The sequence below is a fragment of the Dipodomys spectabilis genome, unplaced genomic scaffold (assembly GCF_019054845.1).
Source record: "Dipodomys spectabilis isolate Male_0828 unplaced genomic scaffold, ASM1905484v1 ptg000138l, whole genome shotgun sequence".
Lineage (NCBI taxonomy): Eukaryota > Metazoa > Chordata > Mammalia > Rodentia > Heteromyidae > Dipodomys > Dipodomys spectabilis.
In genome coordinates, this window is record NW_024870815.1 from 5139092 (window position 1) to 5165517 (window position 26426).

Genomic DNA, 26426 nt, shown 5'->3' on the forward strand with positions numbered 1-26426 from the left:
TTTCTCTCCCTGCACCCCCCACCCCCATCCACCTCTCTTTTTCTCCCCCCAGGCCAGGGCCAAAAGAACGTAGTGTACATTCAGTCATCCACTTTCACAGTAACTGTCTCAAAGGAAAAGAAAACATATCTGACGTGAGAAACGTGGTTTTAACACATCTTATCAGGAGGCTGCAAGGCTGTTTCAGAGATGCCAGCCTAGATGTGGTGAGAGCAACCATGATTGGAAGTTTCAAGTTGTGGCCCACAAAGATAAATCAAGGTAAGCTACATGTGCTAACTCTGAAGCTATTGTTCTTTGATTGGATGAGATTCTTGCAATACATGACTCATGTGTGTGTGTTGATTGCAGAGTTCGGAGAGAAGGAGGTGTCTATCCTGATCGCACATTACGAACCAGTATTAGAAGCTGCCAGTGTAAAAATTGATGAAGTGGACACCGAATGGAGCATGTTGAAATTAGAAATTTATGCCAAGTAAATACAAAAGCAATAAAAATACTGGTTTATATGTATTAACGTTAGGGCAAAATTCAGGACACTCAATCTTTAACATTTTTCTTCCCTACTCCCCGCCTCCACCTCAGGTTTCAGAACATTCGAAAATTGACCTGGGATTTTGTGAATTCCATTTACTCACACAAGTATCCAAATATCCTGATGCTGGTGGACTTAGTGTTGGCCCTTCCTGCAAGTTCAGCTGAAGCAGAACGTGGCTTCAATCAGATGAAACGCACCAAGTCACACATGCATGCTAAAATCAGGGCTGAAAGTCTGACAGATAGCCTGGTCATTCAGCTGAACTCTCCAGACATTAATCACTTTGACCCTAGGAAAGCTATCCATTTATGGAACACAAGGACACCATCTTCCACTAGTGATACAGGATCCAATTCAGATTGCTCATCAAACTCAGAAAGCCAAGATGAAAGTGACGAGTAATGTGACCAATAGGATCATTGCAAAGACCCAAGGGAAAATATGAAGGTTTTCACAAATTTGAAATTAAGAAGTGGAACAGTGATCAGTCTTCACCTCAGACGTAAAAAGTCATTTGTCATCTTCTAAACAAACAAAACAAAACTCCAGATATGTCTATTTCCTGTAACTTTCTGGCTTCACCTCTGTGTTTATGTATTATTTTGAGTTCTTTGGTTTTATATGCTCGCTTCTAAGACATGGTGTTATTACAGAGTCATTTTCCTGAACATTTTTCTTATGAGTGAAGAGACTGATTTTGACCTTAGCTCTCGTAGGCCTCGTATATACAATTTACTATTTTCCCCTAAGTATAAGTGGTAGTTGCATCAGTAAAATTTGGATCAAATGGAAAACCTTTAGATTTTTTACCTTATGAACAGAATTTCTAAGTGAAACTATGATTATCAGATATGAAAATCATATAAGTACATGCCTTGGTCACTGGAAGCACAAAGTCAAATAGTAAAATAGTTTTCCCATCTCACAGCCAACCCCAGATAAACAGTATCTATGTAAACTGCAAGTACTTTCTGGCATAGCAAATTACTTTGTTTATCACAGTGATTAGAGACCATGGAAAACAGAATTTTTAAATGCTCTGGATTTCTTTATAGTTTCAATAGATTTTATTTATGATTTTATGTTGAGGACAAGATGGATTTACTTCTAAACTTACCTGAAAGTTAGTTGGCATTATATAAATCTTCAATTCCTGAAAAGTTGCTACACAGGAAAATATTCTCATCTCTACAAAAGTGGATACTTCGGTGTGATCACAAGTGATTTTAAAAATGTAATTTCTGAACAACCTAGTTGGATGGACAACATGGAAGGAATAAAGGTCCCACTCTTCCTACTCATAATATTACCTTGTAAAACTCGTTATATGTTTTACTTGAACCACTGACATTATAAGTGAATTAGTGCCTTGCCCTAGAGTTTAGAGGAAATGATAAAATTCATATGAAACTTTGGGATGCAACATCTATGTTTCATTTTATTACTAAACAATGAAGAATAACTATAAACTTGGGACCTAAAAGATAGCTGGAAACATGTTAGGATTCTCTGTGCATTCTTGAAGTTACCTCTCCTCTGTTAGATGCGTTCTCCAGTCTCTTGTAAGATAAAAAAATGATTTATTATTTTCCTATTTCTTTTTAGTGCATGCACATGCAAGTGTAAATGAGAAATGAGCAAAGTAGACATTTGTTTTAAGCAGGATAATGTAGAATAATGTATAAAAGTATTGATAAGTTGAGTGATAGTTTATAAAGCCTCTTGAGCTATTGAGCCAATTAAATGAATTATATTATCACTTTGAATCTAGTGATTTTAAAATATAAATCTATGTTTACTAAGGCAAATAACTATAATCTGAGCTGTAGTAAATAAAAATAAATATGTTTCTTGATTGTAGTGGTGATCTGTATGCCTGTATCATATATGTACCAAAAAAGTTTATTTTTTGTGCCCTACTACATGTATGAAAACTTAGGTAATGTTAATTTTTTCAATTTAATCTATTCTGAGTAAAAGTTCAAAGAAGATTCAAAACTAAAAAGCATATCATTCTAGTGGAATAAATTATTACAAGAGCAAAGAAGACATTCTGATGAGGGTGGAAAATACTAACCAGAATATCAGGAAACTATGGTTATTATGTTTCCAAAATAGCTTCTGTTTTTCAAAATATGCCAGTGCCAAGAAAATAACAATACAATGCGTTTATTTTTTTAGCAAAAATAAACTTTATTGTATAAATAACAAATAGCTTTCATTCTATCATAGGCACATTAGGAAATAAAGCGTTTACTGACATTCTGCTTGATTTGGTGACTGTGAATCTAGGAACAAACAACTTCCCTAATAGTTGGATGCATCTCACCCAACTTGAGGTAAGCTTCCATTTCTTTTTTGGGTTCCAAAATCTTTAGTATTATTATTATTGTATGAGTGAATCAATATTTCTAAAATAACTAACAGTTTCACAGTGTTTGACCTAGTAGAAACTTAGGGGGGTGCGGGGGAAGGATGGGAAGGGATGGGAAGGGGAAACAAAGGAGGAGGCTACAATGCTTGATAAGAAATGTACTCATTATCTTGCCCATGTAATTGTAACCCCTCTGTACAGTATTTTCATAATAATATATATATTAAAAAAACAAAAAAAGAAAAAAGAAATTTAATAAAATTTGAATAAATGAATAAATGACCTTGAAATTAAGACATGATATACACATGTTCAACATTTGAGAAGTGTTGATAGTCAGTTAAAAAAAAAACAGAGGCTATGAGGTACAATCAATGACTTTGTATTCATTACTGTCTGATAAAACTATCCTAACTAGTAATAATCTATGATTCTGAGAGTCCTTGTTTTTCATCATGGCCTCAGAAGACAGGTGCTGGTGACTTAATCTTGTAATCCTGGCTACTCAGGAGGCTGAAATCTGAGGATTGCAGTTCAAAGCCAGCAAACAAAGCCATGAGACGCTTATCTCCAATAAATTAGCAAAAAGCTGGAAGTAAAGGTATGGCTCAAATAAAGCTATGAGCAGAGGGAGAAGGTGAAATACAGATTCAGCCTCCCACCCCCAAAAAAGAAAATCTCAGAAACCAAATGGTTAAAGAGCTCTTCCCAGGGCTGGTGTATGCCTGTAGAACCATAGAAAGCAACATGAGTAGTAAGGGTAACACTCACACTGTGATCAGAGGCAAGTCCAGGCAAAGTTAACGAGAACCAATCTGAGAAACAAACAAAAGCAAAAGGCCTCAGAGGTGAGCTCAATCCCAAGAGCCTCTGTCGAAAAGATACAAAGATACAAGTGTATATTGGTCATATAGCAATAAGCAAATCCCATGAATGTCAAGGAATGAAAAATAAAACTTTCTAGTAGTTATGAATCAGTAGCCAGAAAAGGGAACAAAAACTGAACAAAGCCGTAGTAACTGGCTGCATTTTTGGCACTATAAAGTCCTACTTCTTTCATCTGACCCTCACTTTCAGAACCTGAGTGGGCGTGGCTTCAAGGTAATCATACGAATATTCCAGTAACTTTCTTCTTCTTCTTCTTCTAGTTGCAAGAAATAACGTCTTTATTGACAATCAACTTTGAGTTCGTGGACTGGCGGAAATTCCTGTTAGTGGCAGCGATGCCCTGGCCCATCCCACTGGAACAGGAACTCCTCGAGACCCTGCAGAGATTCAAGGCTGCAGATAAGGCGCAGTTGGGCACCATCACTTTTGAGCAGTACATACAGGTTGATACCAGACCTAGTGGACCAGTGATGCCCTGACATCCTTTTGACTTAGGAAGAGTTTTACCCACAGATGTCACATCACAGGCTTCAGGAGAGGACCATGGTTTCCTTCTCAGCAGCCAAGATGATGCAATACAAAGTCCCAGGCCCAGCTAAGAGTTTGGTTTCCGGGGGGAAGAGCATGGCAGGGGAGACGGGGATGAGAGCTTTTCATTGTCCATTAAAATCCTTTTCAGAGATTTTAATGATACCACTGTTAAATGGCCACTTGTCCAATAGTAAAGAACACAGGGAAAGGAGGTATTTTTTCCTACACTTAGGGATGAGATGATTAGTAGATACTGTAATTCCTTCTGACAAACTGCATTTGAAATGTCCAGTCTGATAGGACAGATGGAGAGGGATTGTGAGACACTCTCATGGAGGTGTTATGAAGTTATAAATGGAGATAACCCAAGGAATGTGATGGATGATCCAGTAGCTTAGTAATTTGAGGATTGGACTTGTCAGGGGAAAAAGGACTTCTGCTGGAATAGTTGTAGAAAATGGAGTACAGAAACCAGATTGAAAATGGTTGAGATAAGGAATAGGTCATTAGGATAATTGATATATGAATGGATAGATGGATAGATGACAGATGATACAGACAGACAGACAGATGACAGATAGATAGATAGAGAGATAGATAGATAGATAGATAGATAGATAGATAGAAACAGACAGACATAAATAGATAGCAGACATTTTAGTTACTATGACAGATACGGAATTTTTTAAACGTTTGAATAATAAATAGTAAGAATAAATTTCCATGTCTATTAGCAGCCTTGCTTGTTAATTTTGTATTTACTAATTGAATTTGTCTTTTATACACCATTTACATGACTGATTGACAGCAAAAGAGGCGAGTATTCATAAGGCATTAACTTGGAAGCAAAATACTAGCTTCTAGTGCCAGGATCCTACATGTCTCTCACTACTGAAACTTCAGATACCTTCCTGCCTCTCTTTACTTCCTGATTGACAGATAAAATTGTTTAGAAAGCTCCAAGGTTCCCATGCTACCAAACTAGAGCCAAAGAAAATAATTCATGAATTCTGAAAAGGTTCTTCATGGCTAATCAAGACACACATCTGGCTAACTGGACTCTAAAATATTTTATTTCACAAGCAGAGTAACTGTCCTGGACTTAAAATTTTGTTAGGATTTGTTTGTTTGAAATGAAAATTAGCAGAATAAAATTTAAACTATTTCTCCAGTGACTTAAGATTTTTCAAAGTGGACATTCATGAAAACCTTCATTGTTTACAGTAAATAAAATAGATATGAGATATCAACACAAAATATAAAATGGAACATCTTTTATACAGCATGTAAAGAACAAAGAAGTGCCTAGCGCAAAGCAGAAAGCTCCTTGAGAGACAGTTAGATGCTGCATCTACTAGAAACTCAGAAATGTCTGCTTGAACACTGTGTTTTGGGGGTAACAGACTATTTTTAAAAGTGTCTATTCCTTGGAAGTCCCAGGGTGCTAATACCATTTGGAGAAGTGTGCAGAACTTTCTCCATGTTCTCTTTAGATTCCCAACTCTTAATTAGCTCACACATACAAAACACTTCATGAAAATGAAAGTTCCTAACAGCTTTGAGGGAAAAATTTCATAAGATCTATTGAAAATTCCATATAAGAACAGTAGTTACACTAGTTTATGTAGCTGCATTGGTGAAATGAAGTCTTCTGAAGAAAAGAGCTATCTACTATACTTTCCATTTTGCCTTTATGTTTTCTATTTACCGATTGTACAGCTACTTAGAAGTAAGCTAATTTCTCCAAATTCTAAAAATGGACAGGCATTCAGCATATGAAGTTATTCAGGTCTACCTTGACTAAGCAATGAGTATCGGGGTCTGTTTGTCCCTTGTTCTGGGCGTTGAAGCTTCTTTCCTAAATTGAGTTAGTCATACACATGTAGAATTCTTTGATTTTGAAATATTGGCTCATTTTCTTTTTTCTGAATACATTTCATTACTATCTTAAAGTACTTACACAAAGAAGTTGCAATTTAACAAAAGCAGTTTATAAATACACCTTGATCCATGTCACCCCCTCAACAGTCTCACCATCCATCTCCTATCTACCCCTTCTCTCACTCTTCTTAGTTTTGTAGGATATATATTGGATTCTTGTCTGCATTTCCTCCCTCGTCTCCTCTTCATTCTTCTACCTTTCCCTCTTGACCTCACTCCACACCCTTTTTAGTGCTGCTTCTTGGTGTTTTATTCTGCTGAACTTTGGTTTGGGCTTTCTATGGACTTAGACTATTTGAGATCTTCCTTGAGTCTACCATATTTCAGTTACTACATTTGTATTTACTTGCATTCCACCCAGCATGTGTACTTAGGAATTTGCAAGCTAAATCTAGCTTCCATTTATAAGGGAAAACACAGATCCTTTGTCTCTTTGGTCCTGACTTATTTCACTTACCATCATTTTTCCAAGTAATGATTCATTTTCTAACAGAATGAATGTTACCATAGTCTCAGTGAGTCAGATGTTCTATTTTCCAAAGAGTATAGCAATTCATCTCTAAGGAAGATTAAACACCCTAAAATTGTTGGTAATGTTTTAGCAAGAGAGTACAAAGAATATCTTCATATTTCAAAGAGAAATCATTTAATAATTCAATAAGGTAGTATGTAATGGACAAAACCTAGATTCTTAATAAACCCATTAGTACATACTACTACTAACTTTACAGGTTGCTAAAATTTTTGTAGATGATCTGTTAGAAAACAGGTGTTTATCTAATATGGTCCTTTTGTATGAGAAACACTGTGAAGTATTTATCTAATTTATGAAATATCACGTATTTTTAGAAAACTGTACAAATGAATCCTTAGTTTAAAAATCAGAGGAAATTCCAGTACATTAAAATAATTAGGGGGAGAAAGAGGGAGAAAACTGAGGAAAAGGATAACAAGTTAGACAAGAAATGTAATGACTACCTTACTTATGTTTACTTAACTGTGACCCCTCTGTACATCACCTTGACAATACAATAAAAATAAAATACTTAGATATGGAAATGATGGCTGAAAATGGAAGAAAGTGTAAGGATATTTTCTTTGTTTCTTTTTCCAAATCTAATTTCTTTTAACTTTTCACATTTCTCATAGTTGCTTCTGGCAATTTGATTAGAGTGTTCCTTAGTGAGGTTTTCTTTATGTTTTGTCTGCTTACGGTTTGTTGAGTCTATTTGGCAGTTTTTGTCAAATCTGGAAATTTCAGAGATTATTTTTCAAATACAGTTTTGTACCTCTATGCCTCAAACCCATTTTGTGTTGATTAGACAAATTGGCTTATTGGAAAAGTTCTATTATTAGACAAGTTGTCCTACATACCACTCACTGATGCCTTATGTTTTTCCAATCTATTCATGTTGTATTCATTTCTATAACTGAGTCTTCAAGTTTATCTGTATTTTTCTTTTCAGACCTGTCTACTAACAACATCCAGTGAGTTTCATCTCAGACCGTATAGTTTACACAATTCTACACATTTGAGTTGGGACCTTTTGAGTATTATATTTCCTCAGTATGTCCATGGTTTTCTTAATCTCCTTCAATAGTCTCAGAATTGCTCTTCTAAACAGCTGGTGTATATGGAGAATATCTGTTTTAACATCCTTATCCATTCATTCCACTATTTGCCTCATTTCAGTGTTGATGTTTTTCTGCATATGGGTCATATTTTCTGTTTATTAGTGTTTTTTTCAATGTCTAGTAATTCATACTAGAATTTTGAACATTCTTTTGTTGGATACCTAACTTTATTATTTAGCTTAGGTGTTGTCAGACATGTGATGTTTCTTAGAATCAGTTTTAGTCTTTCAAATTTACTTCAAGAATTATGAAAGTGATTCCAGAGCACTCTTTATAGTGTTAATCTTATTCTACTGTAAAGGTTATACTCAAATTCCTGTGCATTGAAGGCCTTCCATCAACAAACGATGATAACATGAACTGATCCCAAAACTTGGGAGTCTCTTCAATTGTTGAGCTTACTATTTTCCAGAGCTCCTTTCTCCAACCTCTGGTATTCTCTACCCATACCTACACAGGTCAAGACCTGAGGGAATTCTTGGGTACATTTCCCTGTGTGTACACTGCTCTAATATTCTTTCCAGTGAATTCTAGCCACCTTGGCCTCCTTTACCCCTGAAATCTATCTTCTGAACTCAGCAAGACTGCCAAGCCTTATGTGTTCCTTCTGGCACCACAGGTGGGAGCACAGGTAGGACTTCTCATTTTCCTGCTTATTTTCAGGAATAACTGTCTTGTATTATCTATTGTTCCACGCCTAGAAAATTCTCTTTCATGTTATTTAAGGAATGAAGATAAGCTTCCCTGTATTAGTCAAGTCTAGAGGCAAAGTGCTTACCAAAGTGCCTCATCTCTCTCGTCTCAGATAAGCCACTGGGCACTCAAAGCCACTCAAAGCTTGAGCTTATGCTGGACATTAAAATTCTTCTGTTTCTCACAAGCTTCCATAAAGACTGCATCTCCTTTTACTAAAAACAGTGCATTCTTTTACAGGTCATAGTCATATCTATCATCTAAAGCTCTCTTTATTTTTGGAAGGAAGGTAGGTGAAAAGGAAGAAAGGAAGGAAAGAAAGAAGAAAAACACAGAGCATAGGCCTGAGTTAAGCAAGAAAATCCAGTAGCTCTTGGAAGAATGCGATGCTGAGGATAGGGTGTCACTCTGGAACATGATGAGCAGCCAAATAATTCTGTATATTAAGTGCTTACCAGGCATGAAAATTAAGCTTCATAAAATATGTTCTTACAAATCAACTATTTTACTTGATATCCAGCAGCAGGCATAAGTGATAATTCCAAAAGGAATAATCTAAGTGCCAAATGTGTGTTTCAAACCGTCTAATTGCAATTCAGAGGAGACATCAAAGATGACTTCTCCGAGGAGAAGTGATTTAAGCTGGATCTTGAAAGATGTGTAGGCTTCTCTGGGTAGAACAGAGTCACTGAGGATATAAAGGATAACATAAAATGATGACGGTAGAAAATGGTTCTGAATAGAGAATGGATGATAGGACAACATTGTAGTTTGAGGAAACCAATAGAGTTGTATAAGGAAAAGCTGAAACAGGTAAGGAAGAGACTATAGAAACACAGTTTGAGGTTAATAGGTGGCCCAGAGCCATTGGGAAGGAAAGAAAGGGTGAAGATGATAGGGCTGCTGCTATAGGGGAAATCAAGAGGACTTGGTGATTCATGTTGGATATTGACTGAAAGAGGAAGGAATCACATTAAACATGAGGCCAATGAGATCTTGAGTCATCCAGCAACTCAATCAAGATTTCCTAACAGAAATAGTACACACTAATTCCACATGAGGCTCCAAGAATAGACAGGACATGTGGGGTATGAACTATTGTTACAGGAGCACAGATTCCCTCCAAAATGTATCCAGCGTTTGGTTAGTCGAGTTTAAGACTTCCAAGCTTAATCACATGTGCCAACAGCTAAAATACAGCTAGCATTCCTGTCATAGATGGTTTTGTTTACATGCAGATACTAGAGTATTAATACCTCACATACCTCATCAGATGCATAAAAGTTAAAATGGAAGAATGGATTTCAAAGAAACTCCACAAATACAATTCCTGGAACTTTATCCTGTATGCTCATAGGATCTGTGCCTACCTAGGAGACCATTTCTCTAGAGACTGGAATAAGATTGGCTCTGTTTCTGGCCTTGACAAGAACTGTTACCACACAGCATAATAACCTGAATGATTTTCATTTTTGTGTGTATATGTAGGCTGGACTGTGGTTTACAGGAGATGAAGATGTGAAGGTTCCAGAAAATCCTCTTGAACCCCTGCCATTTAATAGACAAGAACATCTCATAGAGGTAAATACATTGAACTCTGATCATCATCTTTTAGGCTGTTAAACTTGGGGAATTTGCCTTAAACTCCACTCTTATCCTTTTGTTCCTTTGCTGTCTTACCCAGAGCTTACACTTTATTATTTCTCACTGACGAGGCATAGAGAACTTCTAGGGAAGGACATATGGGACCAAAATTTTAGGCAAACTCTTGTTATTAACCATACAATCTTGTCATTTTACTGGTCTCTCCACATTTCACTTTTCCAATAAGCTAAGCTGTTATGTGGCAGCTTTGTCTCTAAATGAACTTTCAATTTTAAAAGCTTAGGGTATGTTTCTGTCATTTAACTAGTGTCAGTGTATTCCTTAGGTCCAATTTTCCTTCAATTTTTGTCAGACACTGCAGATTTGCATCTACTATTTTGCCTCAAAGCTGTTGCTGTCTATAACACTTGCAATAATAGCTTTATTATTAACTTTATTCCCAAGGCTATAACAGAAAGTAGGACTCTAGAATATTAAAATGCCACTCTGACTTCTTTATATATGCTTAAAACAGAACACAAACCAAAGCCACGTTTGTCAAGCTATGAGAAAAGCTGATTGGTAAATTCAGACAGTAATGAAATCTCATTGATATATATATATATATATATATATATATATATATATATATCAACTGTTCGATTTCTAGCCAACCATTAGGTCAAAATTGCAGAGCAAAAATTGAACATAACTCCAGATATAAGCTTAAAATGAGCAATTCCCTTCAACTGGACTGGTAATTTTTTAGCACTTCTAGATGCTAGCAGGAGTGGCGGTGAATTTGAGGCCACAAAATTGCTGAAAATTTTCAAGAGATGAAGTTGGTAGGTACAGATATATATTTTGTTGCTATTTTAAATATGAAACTGGAGGACCAACATCAATTCTCTGATAAAGCTTTTGGAAGATAGTCTCTGAATGACTTTTGCCAATAACATAAACATGTTCTTCAGTGCTTGAAAAGAACCTGACAGCTTGAATATCATTCCAGTAAAGGTACTCTCCTATTAAGCCAAAAGGTTACAGACCTTTCAACTGAAGGTAGAGTCTTACTGGCGTTCACTGAGCCGTTTAACAGGCAAGGATCTTTTGATGAACACCTGATGCTGGAAAATTAAATGGAGAAAAAGGAAAGATCAGAGGCAGAGACAAAACACTGGAGCCTGGGGGTATGTGTTTATATGGAGCTAAAGATAGCTGAGCGCACACATGATGAGGAAGATGAGGAGTTCTGCCTCTTCCCAGTGCCCAGTACTAGATTCACAGAGATTCAGAAAACTCTAAAAATGGAATAAAAGCACAAAATTCACTGTTTCCAAGCTATGTGGTCATCATGGCATTACTCAGTCTCTATATGCCTGGTTTGGGTTTTGTTTTCCTTCTGTGATTACTATGCATAGTGGGTTGATATGTTTGGCACCCCTAGAACAGTAATTGAGGCATAGTAAGTCCTACATAAACATGTTAGCTTTGTATCACCGTAGTGAAATACCTGATACAGACTACACATGAAGTTTAGAAATGCCTTTCTTAGCTTGTGGTTCTGGAAGTTCAAGTTCAAAATTGAACAGTCCCATGAGGTTGGGCATCAGCAGCACATCACAGTGCAAATGTGTCCGAGAGTGAGTGGTCATATCTCAAGGCAGGAAAAGATAGAGACAGACAAACAGACAGATAGTGAGAAAGAAAGAAAGGAAAGAAACAGAAGACACAGAGGTTCCACAATTCCCTTGGAGAGCATGTTCCAGTGATCTAAGGACTTCTTCCTTTTATGCCTCAACTCTTGAAAGTCCACAGGACTGCTAAGTGTTACACCTCATCCCCTAACATTCCCCCTTTGGGGATGCTCATCCAAACCACAGTAATAAGTACTAGCCAAATAGAAGCTAGCCGCAGTAAGTACACATTACCAGCAGGCAGTTTATGGTTCATATATTAAAACATAAATACAATGACCCACTAGAAAAAGCCACTGCCAGAGATGAGCCTGAAATGTAATCATCTTTAAAAATCAAGATTTCCATTGTCTCCTAATAAAAAAGGTATAAAAGAGAAAACATAGAACAACAAAAAATATTTACTTATTTGTCAGTAATTAAAAGTAGAAGAAGTCAGCTAAGAGAGAACAGCTTGGGAGCCCTAAACTCTGCTCTAGTTCAGCCATGATCCACCATAGGAACTTGTATACATCTCTTCCTCCCCTAGCCTGTCTGTAGCCCCTTAATGAATGAAAGGGTATGGGCTACACTTTAGAGCCATGTTCAGCTACCCTGCTTTGCTTTCCGTGCCCTGTGCCCTGCTTTGCCAACTGTGCCTACATGCCACCTCTTGCACGGCTCCTACAGACAGGCCATTATCACTGACTGTGGCTTGGTTGACCTTAGACATTCAAGTACTGGGTAGAAGTCACACTGCTGTCACACTGTCTACTGGCAGTACAGTGCACTTCATTGTGACCAGTGAGGCTTAGCTAGTTCTATTCCTGGCTTCCAGCTGTTCACATCAATAGCATCAAAAGTAGTTATCCTTGGGTTTAATAAATCCTCAGGGATTTTCTTTTACAAATTGCTTTAATTGTCATTCTGAAATCCACGAGTACTGTCTTGTCCTAATTTCCATAGTGTCTGTTTACGTGAAATCTTTTCATTCCCTCAATATGGTTAAGCCCAGGTACTGGGCTTGAAATACAAACTAATGAATCCCATGTGTCTATTCTTGTCACAAATCTCTCTTCCAAATACCTGTTACCTATTTGAATAGGCTAATAGACATCTCAAATTCACTTAACTCATCCTCACTTCACCTATCTTCACTGACATTTAGAGCTCAACTTTACCTGTGCTTTTATTTAGCAGATGCTTCAATTAATATCACTCATTACATAATGACTTTGTTAATGTTGCCCTCAGATGAGACTATTCCAAAACCTCTCTGCTATTAGAGTGAATTTCTTTTATCTTTGGTTGGAATTCTTTTTTGGGTCATAGTTCTTCTTCCGACTGTTCGCTGACTATGAGAAGGACCCACCCCAGCTTGACTACACTCAGATGCTGTTGTACTTCGCATGCCACCCGGACCCCGTGGAAGGTGTCTACAGGGCCCTCAGTGTGGCCGTGGGGACCCATGTCTTCCGACAAGTTGAAACTCCTATGCTGACTGCAGAAAAGGTAATGACACTCCAGAAATGCACAGATTCAGAGCTATGGAACAGGAGGAAAGAAGATGCTAAATTCCCAACCCTCAGTCTGAGTTGTTTCCTTTTTTGTTGTTTCATATCTCCCAGGTGCCCAATATAATACTTTATACATACTGGATCTTCAATGAAGACTTTCCCAATAACATTAAGAACTGGGGGGGAGGAGGACAAATTCAATCACATGCATTGCTTTGGTAGGAAAATTCTACTCCATTTCTTGGTAGAATCAAAATTTGCTCTAGAAAGGACAGGATTTCTTTTTGCCTGAGGTAATGAATCTGAGAAATGAAAAGGAAGTGGGTATTGACCACTTTGTGTGTTACTTTGTAGAAACTGTATCTGAAACAAGCTTACGCTTTCAGCTGCATCTATATAGGTGGTTCTTTTTTTATCATTTTAAAAGATATTTCATTATCTTTAAGTAGTTGTACAAAAAAGTTACCATTTAACAAAGTATTTTATGAATACAATACATCTTGATCGATGTCATTGTTGACAGTATTTCAGGCCAAACTCCACTACCTAAAAGCTGAAGATACTTTGGCTCACCTGCCCCCAAGGACAAAGAAGCTTAGTAGCTAACTAAAATGCCACCATACCACCTCCTTTGAGATTTCTGAGGGATAGACAGTCATGTCTTTTCAGGTGGGAAAACCTCCAGTCCGAGCAGAGTGGGCTATGTGTCAGTGCAAAATGCATAGTTGGCCTAACTACAGTCTTCCCTTTTCAAGAAAGAGAAATACTACAAGAAATGGGAGGCTCCTGGGGCAATATTCACACTGGGGAAGAGAGAGTTCTTTAGATGTGAACCTAAACTTTGGCTCTGACACATGGATAACAGCAATCATTTTTCCCTTGAAGAAGGACTAGAATAAGGCTAGTAGATGGTTGCAGTATAACGTAGGGATCTCATATCTAGTGTGCTATAGGTGCTGATTCAACACAAAGCTGCAAAAATGCTAACCTTGAGCAAGAATGGTGTTTGTCTTCTTAAACAGAAATAGAATACTTTATAATTTCCTCAACTATGTAAGGAGTTAGGTATAGTCTGCATTCCTGGGTATGGCAGTGCTTCTTTCTTGATGTTCCTGTGCCCCACTGTGCATGGGGATCTATGAATTGAGCCTGACAGAGGACGCAGGGCTTCCACAATTCCCTTGGAATGAATGCCATTAATGGTCTAGGAATTTCTCTGTAAGCCTCATCTCTTAAAAGTCCACAGTACCACCCACTTTCCTGAATTCAGATGATATTAGACTCCTTTCCCCCGCTACTTTCCATCCTAGCTGTGTGTTCCTGAAGTCCACTGAGCTTCCTTGCAGGAGGATGATTTGATGACTTCTTCATTGTCAGTGCTGGACTGGCATCCTGTGGGAAGGAGGTTTGACCAGGAGCAGCCTCCTGTCTCACTCTGCCTCCTTCAGTTTAGGACAAAGCCTGCCACCATGCTCAGTGAGCTCAGTGGCTCAACCAGCTCATTCATGCATTTTGTAAATTGTACTCTTTCTGTGCCCTTTCAATCTTTGAGACATTCAGAAGAAGACAAATTGATTTTCCTAAAAGGACTCTATATATTTGTCGCATCTGTGTCAAAAAGAATAATTTTTCCCAATAGGAAGGGAACTCAGAATAAAGAGCAGATACACACTGGGCCTTTCCAATCACAAGAGGCACTTGGGCCTTTTACCCTGGCCCCCACTTTTGATTCTTTTTTGGGGGGCGGGTCTGGTTGTGGGGCCTGTTCTCTTAGCCTGGACACTATCCCTCAGCTCTTCAGCTCAAGGCTAACACTCTACCACTTGAGCCACAGCGCCACTTCCGGATTTTTTTCCTTTTGCTTATGTGGTGCTGAGGAATTGAATCCAGGGTCTCAGGCATGCAAGACAAGCGCTCTACCACTGAGCCACCTTCCCAGCCCCCATTTTTGATTCTTACTGTTACCTCCACCGAAGTATGATTTATCACAGCTCAAAGTGTGGATCCCTCCCCTTTTTCCAAGGCCATGAGCATCCATTATGAATTCCAGATTATTCTTCCCCTGGTGACACTCATCTGGCCCTGAGTTATATTCAGAACTTCTCTGCTAGGTTGAACACCATCATATGCACACATAGAGTATTTCTATAAATACATATTAAGTACTGGGATCACACTCGACCTAGGGGAATATCATTGAACAAAAATAGAGATTGCACAGAATAATGATTTACAAACAATTTTTAAAAACTGGAGTTTGAGTAGGAGGAAATGCAGCAGCTGAGGGGGAGTTACTGTGTTCGTTAGAGTGTCTGTCTATAAAGAGAATTATAAAGATGTGGAGAAAGGGGTCAGAGGTGGCCCTGTGAGGAAGCATTTTAAGACAGGACAACACTGAATGTATAAGACCTAACATGGGTTTAGACCTTGTGTGTTCCAAGGAACAGAGTTGGTCAACACAAATAGAAAAAGTAGGATTTCAGTGATCATAGTGCAGAAGAAAAGAGAGAAAGGACTTGGGTCACCATGGAGATCTTAGCTTAACGCTGCTCTAAACAAGATGAAAAGTCCTTGGGAAAACCAAATTAAACTACTTCAGGATCTCTGCTCCACTGAGAACAAACAGAGCAACGAAGGAAGCAAGGGAGAGAAGTAAGCCCACTTAGTCATTAATACAGTTTGTCTATCCATTGAATTCTGCTGCTAAATTAGTCCTACCTTGAGTCTGGAACAACTTGTAACCCAAAGTAGCTTCACATAGCACATATACTCTATGTTGTGAACAAGGGAAAATAAGAGAGAGGGAGAGCACAAAGAATGGGCTCTGATCTCCAGGGTAGAGAAGAGGAGTGCAGATCTTCCAGGAAGATGTGCATGATCCCGGCAGCAGCCGCCAACCTAATTAGGATCATGGGCATCATGGGTAGCACTACATTAGACAATTCAATATGAATTATAGTTTCAGCATAACCTAATGTTTATTAGGCATAGTTGAATTTATTTGGCATTATTTGAATTTTTATCAAAATACCTTTGGTTTGAAAGGCTGTAAATCCCACTCCAAGTAACCTAGGTAATATACTTTCTTCATACTTGTATCAATTGTTCATCTGATTCATATCTAACAAATTGAACACTATTGCTTTTATACACTATTAAAATCTCTTTTGTTTTTCTGTATAATTTAAAAAAATGGAAGAGAAGAGGAAAGGGAGCGTTGCTTGAGTTGTTACCCTAGCAAAATCAGCCACCTCAGCAGGTGACAATCAAGCTACCTAGGACCAGAGGCTTTAGTTGCTCCCATCCATGAACCCTAATGCAAACACATCCTGAGTGCTGATCTGGAAAGATCTGTTCAAATCCAAAGGCACAGTATGGAAATGGAACCAAGCAACAGAGATCTGTGGGCCCTGAGGCACTGGGGAGCCTTTCTCCAACTCATGTACCTGTTCCTAGCTTAGAGTGATCCTTACGAGCTTTTGAAATCCAGAAGCTGCCCACTTCCATCATTTTCACTTGTCCCTGGTCCTTAACATCTTGTGGCAATTATTCTGCTCTATTTCTGAGTCATTTCCAACTGTGTTCTAGTTTCCTGGGCAACCTCATCTCAGAAGGCCATCATAAAGAGCTTGCTTAGAAATCACACTTCCAGCTGATCTATATTCACTCCCAAGGCATTCAGTCAGGTCTCTGCTTTTGCTTTCCATGTAAACAACTGGAAATCTCCCCGGAATTTCTTTCTTCCTTACTCTACCATTCATGCTGGTGTTACTCAATATGGCTCAGACCTTTTGTTAAGTTCTATAGCTTCTTGAATAATTTTAAAAGAAGCCCAAGAGCAAGGCACTGGTCAGTAATGTACTAGTCCTGGTGAATAAATGACATTTGCGGGGAAAATTGTTCATTCTGCAACCTGTGTAGCACTGGATTGTGAGGCCGGGATTTAGTAAATTGTGAGTTTGTCTCTCCTACATAGAAAAGTGTTACATTAAATAAAAAACCTCTTTGGTAGGAGTATTGGTGGCCCTGGGGCTCAAGGCACATAAATCTCTAATTCCATTCTTTTCTTTGATGCCTTTCCCACATTAGTTCCCAGAACTGACCTTATTTTCTGCCTTCTGAGATACAGTCCTGAGTTGATTGAAGGATAGAAATGTGTGGTCTGGAAGATGTTCAGGCACCAGTCCAAAGATGAACTTGTTGGAAATCCTTGAGGCCTAAAGGCTGTCTCTGAGAGCTACCTCAGTGCCATGGGTCCCCTGTTTACAAATAAAGTGACCCTCAGAATTCTGATACCACTAATACTTACTCCTTCAAAAGCCCTGACTTTTCCTCTACCTAGTATCACTGATCTTGTTCATAGAGCAACATTCAAATTTTCTCTCTTCAGAGTCTGTTGGAGAGAACGTCCTTTCCTAACATAGCCTCAGGTGCCCAGGATGCTGAACTGTCCTCCTCTAGTCTGATCTGGGCCTCATCACTTTTCCTCCCCACCGTCTGAATCGCTAACCTATTCTCCCCCAGCCCCATAAATCAAAATCATCGAAAACATTTTGTTTTAGTTTTCTCTGATGTAAGGAGGATACAGATATTTTTTCACTCTAAAGTGTTTAATGTGGCTCCTGTGTGTCATCTGAGCTAGCTGGGAAGCTGAGGCAGGGAGGAACAACGTTGGAGGTTAGCCCGGCATGCAAGACTCCTTCTTCACCAATAATAATATGACATTGAGTGCCTATTATCCTGGTTTCATGGGAAGTATGAAGAGGCAAATTGTGGTCTAGATGAATACCCAGGCAGAAAGCAAAACTGTTTCAAAAATGGCCAATGCAGTAGGTGCCAGATGCCCCACACTTGTAATCTTAGCTACTTGGGATGCTGAAATCTGAAGATCATGGTTCTAAGCCAGCCTGGACAGGCAAGTCTGTGAGATTCTTATCTTCATGTAGCAACCAATCAGCCTGAAGCTGAGCTCTGGCTTCAGTTGTAGAACACTAGCCTTAAACAGAAAAGCTCAGGGACAATGCCCATGCCCTGAGTTCAAGTCCCACAACCAGTACACACACACACACAAACACACACACACAAAACACCAGTGCAATAAGGGGCTAAAGATATTTCTTTATATTACTATATATCTTTCAAAGCTATAATTTCCATATTGTATTCCATCACAGATATATATATATATGTCATTTTTACAATAATAGGTTTTCTATTATACTGAAATAATTCAAAAATATTGATGCTCTTGGATTTTTATTCCTGGATTTATACTAAGTCAAAGAATTCAAATATTTTCTATGCTTTCATAACCTAAGAAATTATCTCAGCAGCATTTTATTCTCTGCCATCTACAAAATGTGCCTGAGCTCATGCTGTTAGCCAAGAGTAATAGTAGGAATCACTGGTGGATCTGAAATAATAATTTACCATAAGCTCAGTCTATTCAAATTCACATCCTGTCAAAAACCTATATTCATGTGTAAAAGCCTGACACTACTTCTACAAATTTAGTTCAGAGTCTACTTGAGTAACTTGGTATCACTGACAATGCAGTAAGTACAAAGGCTTTCGGAAAAAAGAATAAGTCTTCACTGACATTGACTAAAGTGCTAAGGACAGTTGGTCCAAGATTGTGATGTTGTGAATCCCAAAGCAGCCAGCACATTCTCTTCTCCATTTTGTTTAGGTTGTGTTAGGCATTAGTGTTCCACTGCATGAATTAGTGTTTTCTAAATGCCTCTACTGCTGAAAGCACTTTAGTCTGACTTTGCATTTTCTTCATTTCACTTTGCAGACTTCCTTCTCTACTGATGTAAGTCCTATTGAAGAGTTTCCTGAACCTGAGGAAAATGTCACAGGAGAGGAGAGGGAAATAAGAGAGGAGAGGGATGAGAGAGAACAGAAGGAAGAAGAAGTCCTTGAAAATACAAACACTGAAAAGATTTCCATAGAGACACTACTCAAAGTGTTCCAAGGAGGAAACGAAGCACAAGATGTGAACAGATTTGTCAACCATCTAAAGTCAGAGAACATTTATGCTGAGGTTGGTTAGCTTATTTGTAAAACAGACAAGTGTACATAGGGAAAGCTGGCCTTAGTTTTGCGTATATTTAAATGGATTTGCTTGGGAAAATATCATAGTGTAAAAATTAATTATGGGGATTTCTTTAATAAGAAAACATTTTTATTATCTCCAGAATGCTAACATTATCTTAATTACCTTCATTAAATTATATGACACTATTATCACAATTACTAACGCTAATTAATTACCCTTATTTTTGTTCTTCTTTAAAGAGCTTCAACAAAACATTTCAGGATCTGGGTTCCAGGAACCTGGAGCCAATTCAAGTTTCTCTCCTCTTGAAGCATCCTTTCATTCAAGACCTGATTGCAAATTATTCAGACTACAAATTTCCTGTGAGTATGACTGCAAGCTGTTACTATCTGGAGCCCAAGATCAGAGCACACTGAGAATTTCTAATGTGGCTCTCAGGGAAGATGAATTTGGCCATGGAGTGCAAAAAGGCACAGGGTCCATAGTAGTGAAGCAGTTCTCAGTGTCAAGAATCTTTCTCACTATTATGAGGCTACCGCAGAAGACTAGTGATACAAATAGTTAAAGCTGGGTCTGTGGACCATTAAATTATGGACTATTTCTGGTGATATAATGATCCTAGCCTACAAGAAAAGAATGCAGATAATAAGATCCTTCCTGTCCAAGAGAACTAGCCAAAGATTTAAGGTCTCCAGCCAAGCATTGACATGTCCGTCAAACTCAAATCACAGAATATATTGTCTATAGGTAGAACTGATAGTACATTAAAAAGATAAGGTTTCAGTTCCATCAAGAAAGCAATATGTAAAATGAGGAAATTAAAGATAATTTGGGAAGATCGGGCACTGGTGGCTTATGCCTATAATCCTGGCCACTCAAGAGACTGAGATCTGAGCATCATGGCTCCAATGCAGCCCCAGCAGAAAAGCCTGTGGAACTCTAATCTCCAATTAACCACCAAAAAGCCAGAAATAGAGGTGTGACACAAATGGTAGAGTGCCAGCTTTGAGCAAAAACAAAAAGTAAGAGCATGATACTATAATACTATAAGTTCAAACCCCAATACAGACATACACACCAAAACACACACACACACAAAAAAAAAAAAAATGAGCAGAGGGAATAGATAGGCTCAACAAAATATAAGGAAGAAATAAAAAAGAACAGCAACTCAGAGATCACACATTAGGCAGCCAGGTCACAAGCACTGAAACAAATCTCAAGTTTTCAATAGCATGCACTAAGGCAAGTGGAGATTTGTTATATCATTCCCCTGTACCAATTTTAACAGCATGACGTCCCTCTGGTTCCTGCTACCCATTTATTGAACTAGAAAGGGTTTGTTGAGTGTGAGATTAAGAGCCCTTTCTCTTTGCTAAAATCCATGGGGTCTAAGAAGCATTTTTCCTGACTTTTTTTTTTTAATTTTATTTTATTTTATTTGAGAACATATTGTACAGAGGGGTTACAATTACATGGGCAGGATAATGCATACATTTCTTACCAAGCATTGCAGCCTCCTCCTTTGTTTACCCTTCACCTCCCTTCCCAGCCTCCCCCCTCCCCCCCACCCAATCATACCCCCCCTCCCCCCCCCCCACACCGACATTGTAAAGCTGGTTTTGACATGACATTTTGTACTTCTCATTGTTGCAACAGGTCCACCTGAATCCTTAAACGACTTGTTTGTCCCCGTCTCCTCCACATGTTATACTGACATCAAATATAGTGAAAGCGGGGGTTACACTGTGGGGGAGGGACATACAAAGCAACAAAGAAATAATCTTATAAATGCGTTAGAAACACATGCATGAAAGAAACAAAAACATTAAAATACATATTTGAGGGTTCATTTTCCTAACATCACATTATCTGACTAACTTTTTCCGCTTGACTCATACCTATACTAGATATTGCAAATAAGGGAAACCATGGGACCTATGTTTCTTTGGGCCTGGCTTACTTCACTTAATATAATTTTTTCCAAGCCTTTCCATTTCCTAACAAGTGGGGAAATGTCATTCTTTCTGATGGAGGCATAGAATTCCATTGTGTATATATACCACATTTTCTTGATCCATTCATCTACTGAGGGGCATCTGGGTTGGTTCCATATCTTAGCTATGGTAAATAATGCTGCAATAAACATAGTTGTGCTGGTAGCTTTAGTGTGGTCTTGTTTGTAAACATTAGGGTAAATGCCCAAAAGTGGGATTGCTGGGTCATAGGGGAGTTCTATGTGAAGTCTTTTGAGGAACCTCCATACTGCTTTCCAAAGTGGTTGAACAAGTTTACATTCCCACCAACAATGAAGTAAGGTTCCTTTCTGTCCACATCCCCTCCAGCATCTGTTGTTGTTAGAGTTCTTGATTTTTGCTGTTCTAACTGGAGTGAGGTGATATCTCAATGTTGTTTTGATTTGCATTTCTTTTATGACTAGGGACGTTGAACATTTCTTCATGTGTCTATTGGCCATCCTTCTTTCTTCTTCAGAGAAGCTTCTCTTTAAGTCTTTCGCCCACTTACTTATTGGGCAGTTGTTTCTTTGAGGATTTGTTGTTGGGTGGTTTAATTTTTTGAGTTCCAAGTATATTTTAGATATGAGACCCTTGTCCGTTGTATGGCTAGTAAAGATCTTCTCCCAATCCGTGGGCTTTCTATTGATCTTGCTAGCTATGTCATTTGCCCTGCAGAAGCTCTGCAACCTTATGCAATCCCATTTGTCCAACCTTTCTTTGATTTGTTGTGTTTCCGGGTCTCTATTCAGAAAATTACTTTTTTTTTTTTTACAGATTTGCCCAGAAATGGAACTATCTTTGTATCTCAGTTTAATTGTTCTAAATTGAGGCTCCTTTTTTATATCAATTTTATAACCTATATTCAAACTAATTGAAATTGATTTTTATAAAGCTAACTGCTTTTGAGACCTTCAGCACATCCAGAAGTGAAATATAATTATAGCATTTAAGAACCCAGCTTTAGAATCAGAGAATTGTGAATCTGGACCTTTTGACCACTACCCATCAGCTATCTGATTGCAACTGTCTCCAAATCCTGGCTGTCTCCTCTGTTAAGTGGGAAATCACAGCCAATCCTATTCAATAGAATGACTCAAGATTATGACAGATCCTGCATGTAAAGTACCTGTCATGGAAGCTGTCACGTGAAAAGTGCTATAAAGATGGCCACTGAAACTGCCCTAATCACAGACACCAGGAGCATAAGCTTCCCTGCATAGCAAACGCAGCTGCCATTCTTAAACAAATCTCACTTCCATTTGGAAGACAATTCTTACCTGTAAGAATTACAAGGGAATGATATAAGATAGACCAACTAAGTACAAAATTATACACATTCAAAAGATGACTTTTGTGTGCTAGAAGCATGGGGATCTGCTCAGTATAAAATTAAACTGTTCTGGAAAGATGGGCAGTGGAGAGAGAGATAAGGAGGTCTGCATACATTTTGTTACTGGCTGGAAAGATGGCAGCCACCTCAGTGAAAAGCAGGCCTGGAATATGGTATGACAGTGGGACTCTGTGGGTAGATCTAATGCCTAGAAGAGCCATTGGCAAGAATAGAGTATGACCCCACTGAATTAGTAAAAAATCAGGCCAGATTGCAAAGAACTACAAGAAAATCTGGATTACATTTGAAAAATAATGCTGTATGAATAGGCTTCTAAGGAGCTGAGTGGAAGAGGGTTGATGTCTTCATACCTAAATATTTCTGTCACTAAACCACATCATGTCATCATGACATCTTTTATAAAGTGAGTTCCACTACATTTTATCCACATGTCAGGAAAGAAGCTTCTTATTTTGAACCAGTAAAATCACTTACAAAATCTCTGGGAATGACATATAGTAAGATTCATTTTTTTTACCCAGAAAAAGTTGGAGCATGAAATGATAGCATACTTCCTCCCTGAGTGGGAAGAAAACTTTCTGCAATGTCAGAGTGATTTAGAATACCGTCACTCTGACCAGAGTGACTAAACATGATTCCCTTGTAGAGAAGATTCTGTTTGCTATTTCACCTGACAGAAGAAAGCCCCTAGATGACTTCCTGTGTGAGTGGACCTTGAAAGAAGATCCGACAGCAAATCCTAATGGGAATCCTCCAGGAAAGCTGGAATCCACAGGACTCTATTCCAATGGTTTCTCTCATTTTGGAAGTAGTTTTCTCAACCTGCTAGATTCCTCAACTGAGCTACTTTGGACAGTCTAGTTCCTCTTTGTGTGGGACTGTCTCAAATAGAGCATGATATCAAAGACTCTGGGCTCCTACAAACTACATTCTAGGAGCATCTTACATGTTGAGCTACAAAACTACCTCTTTTTCCCTGCTGCGCAGTCCCTCTCAAGATGAATCTTCCAGTTAGCCTGTCTCCTAGTGTCACTCACTCAAGAACTCCCTTAGCACAAAGCTAATGTGCTCATCAGCAAACTAACTAGCTAATTAATCCATTGCCAGAATACTTCTTTAAGATTTGTCTAAGTCAGATTCTTCGATTCTTGTTCTTGCCCTTCACATTTCATTGTGGCTGGTTTGATTGGAGTAAAACGAACAAACAAAAAAGACAGAAAACTACCACAGTTGGTTCTCATTGAGATGACTGTGAATCAAGGAGACTTGTATCCATGACCTGGAAAGCCTACATTCTGACACTTAAAATGAAACAATGTCCTTTTTTGAGAAAGATATTCAATGCTTGTTTTTATTATTAAGGAAAGGAAAAGAAAGGAAAGGAAAGGGGAAAGGGCAAAGGGCAAAGGGGAAAGTGAAAAAAGGAAAAGGGAAAGGGAAAGGAAGGAAAACTATCTTGAAAACTTGGAGTCTATCATACCCACCTACCATTTTTTTTTTTGCTCCAAATATCCATGCACAAGTAAATAGATCACATTTTAAAAACAAACTTAAACCACAGTGATGTTATTTGGAGATTGCTCAAGATAAGCAGAGCAAAAGCTAGAATGTGGTTTTTCAAGATTAAAATGTTGTTTGCTATCATAAACAGTGGAAAGTGAAGGTTGCTGCCTGACAGCCCTGTTTTTATAAGATGTGTGTGTAGGAGCTGAAACATTGAAAATGATGTATCTTTGTGTGCAATGATGATGACATGTTCCTAATATAAGGTGAACTGGCTTTGAACTTATGAGATGGAGCTCTGAAGCTTCACCTCTGAGATGTGTGTCCTTGGGCAAGTAACCTCACATTATCCCAGCTCTCTGATCCATAAACCGATTTTGTATGGATGAAATGGGATAATAAATATAATATGGTTAGCTCAGTTCCTGGCAGCTAAAAATCACTTTGATGTTAGATGTTACACCTTCTCCTGTTTTATGGCAAGAGAAGCTGAAATGACAGCTCTATCATCATCACCTTCTTCTTCTTCTTCTTTATTACTATTATTATTATTTGTCAGTTGTGGGGCTTGAACTCAAGGACTGTCCCTGAGCCTCTTTGTGCTCAAGGCTAGCACTCTACCACTTGAGCCACTTCTGGTTTTTGAATGGTTAATTGGAGATAAGTCTCACAGGGATTTTTCTGCCAACCTGACTTCAAATCATGATCCTCAGATCTCAGCCCCCCTGAGTAGCTAGGATTACAGGTATGAGTCTCTAGCACCCAGCTGACAGCTCTATTATCAAGAGAGAAAAAAAAAAACTTAGCTATCTTAGGTGTAACTACTCCGTTTCAGAGTGAGATTCAAACTCAATGAAATGTTTTCTCCAAAGGGCGGCAGGGAAGAAACATTGTTCATCATTAATCAAACACTCTCATTTTTGTAACTTCTCTTTGAATGTTTTCTTTTAGGATATTAAAATGATTCTGCAGAGGAATGAACACATTCAAGGCAGCGATGGAGAGAGGTCACCTTCAAGAGTTACAGAGGAAAAGAAATGAAGACGAATGAATGCGATTTTTTAAACATAATTTAGCAATGAATCTTCTGACAATTAAGTGTGACTGTGGTGTGTGTCATACTGTTTGAGATGTGACTCCTGCAGTTCACGGGGTGAGGGGGAGGGGAAGGAAATGCCTGAAAAGGAAATCTTGTTCAATGATCAGTCATCAGCCTTGAAGAAAGTGCAAATACCCAAAGTAAGCAAGGCAGCATTTTGAAGTCATTCTGAAAATAGAAAATACCAGAAACATTACTGAGAGAATTCCCCCAGGAGAAGTAGCTGTGTTAGGTGAAAACCCTGAAGAAAAGTTCCCCCAAATTCCTACCAGGAAAGAACTGCTCTGTACAAACCCTCTCGCTCCTCATGCTATAAAACAAGGTGCATTTCAGTGTTCTAGGAGAAGCCTTCTTTATCAAGCTGCTAGTACCCTTGGGCCCCTTTTGCCTATTAATAATTAATTTCTTTAGCAGAAGGTTTCCTTCATGTACAATAGTACTTGTGCAGGTGTGCTGATTGGTATTGATCAGGCGTATTGATCAATACGAGAGTGAACATCAATGACATATTTTGAGAAAGTGTCTTAAAAAATTGAGTGGGGATGGAAGTCCATTGTCTGGGCTTCCCTGGCCTCTCGGTGGGGCGGGTTACAGGATGCCAATTCTGAAGGTCACTTGGGAGATCCACTCTGTGTATTCAGCTTCCCAATGCCCCAGAGGTCTGGCACCTGATTTCTCTATCCACAATCCAGAATGTGGATGACTCACCCACTTCTGTGACTTGACAGGTGTAACTGCGGCCGAGAGCCTTGACACTTCCATTCCTGACCTCCTCTGAAAGCCTCTAAAATCTCTGTCTTCATATTCATAAGCAGTGTTTATGTCAAATTCACCAGGTGTGGGATGGAATTCCTGCTCTCCGTCCTGCACCTCTGCATTTTCCCCTGTTAAAGCAACTCAGCCTTACTATTCTACCCAAAGACCTTGAAGTCATCCTTCCCTTGACTCTTAGCTCCACTCCATCAGCACATAGCTTCCCAATGTATCTATCCTCAAATCTTCCTTACTTTCATCACA

At 38.5% G+C, this 26426-nt stretch overlaps 1 protein-coding gene across 1 annotated transcript in view; it reads left to right on the forward strand.

The window, feature by feature from the left end:
* The window catches only part of Spef2 (sperm flagellar 2), a 158885-nt gene extending 133533 nt beyond the window's left edge, over nucleotides 1-25352 (forward strand). Inside the window, exons 30-36 of the mRNA XM_042690529.1 lie at nucleotides 2771-2877; nucleotides 4061-4243; nucleotides 10089-10181; nucleotides 13193-13372; nucleotides 19175-19423; nucleotides 19678-19800; nucleotides 25262-25352. Coding sequence (XP_042546463.1) covers nucleotides 2771-2877; nucleotides 4061-4243; nucleotides 10089-10181; nucleotides 13193-13372; nucleotides 19175-19423; nucleotides 19678-19800; nucleotides 25262-25351 — 1025 coding nt within the window. The 3' untranslated portion in view covers nucleotide 25352. The remainder of the gene's footprint in view (nucleotides 1-2770; nucleotides 2878-4060; nucleotides 4244-10088; nucleotides 10182-13192; nucleotides 13373-19174; nucleotides 19424-19677; nucleotides 19801-25261) is intronic.
* The last annotated feature ends 1074 nt before the right edge of the window (nucleotides 25353-26426 follow it).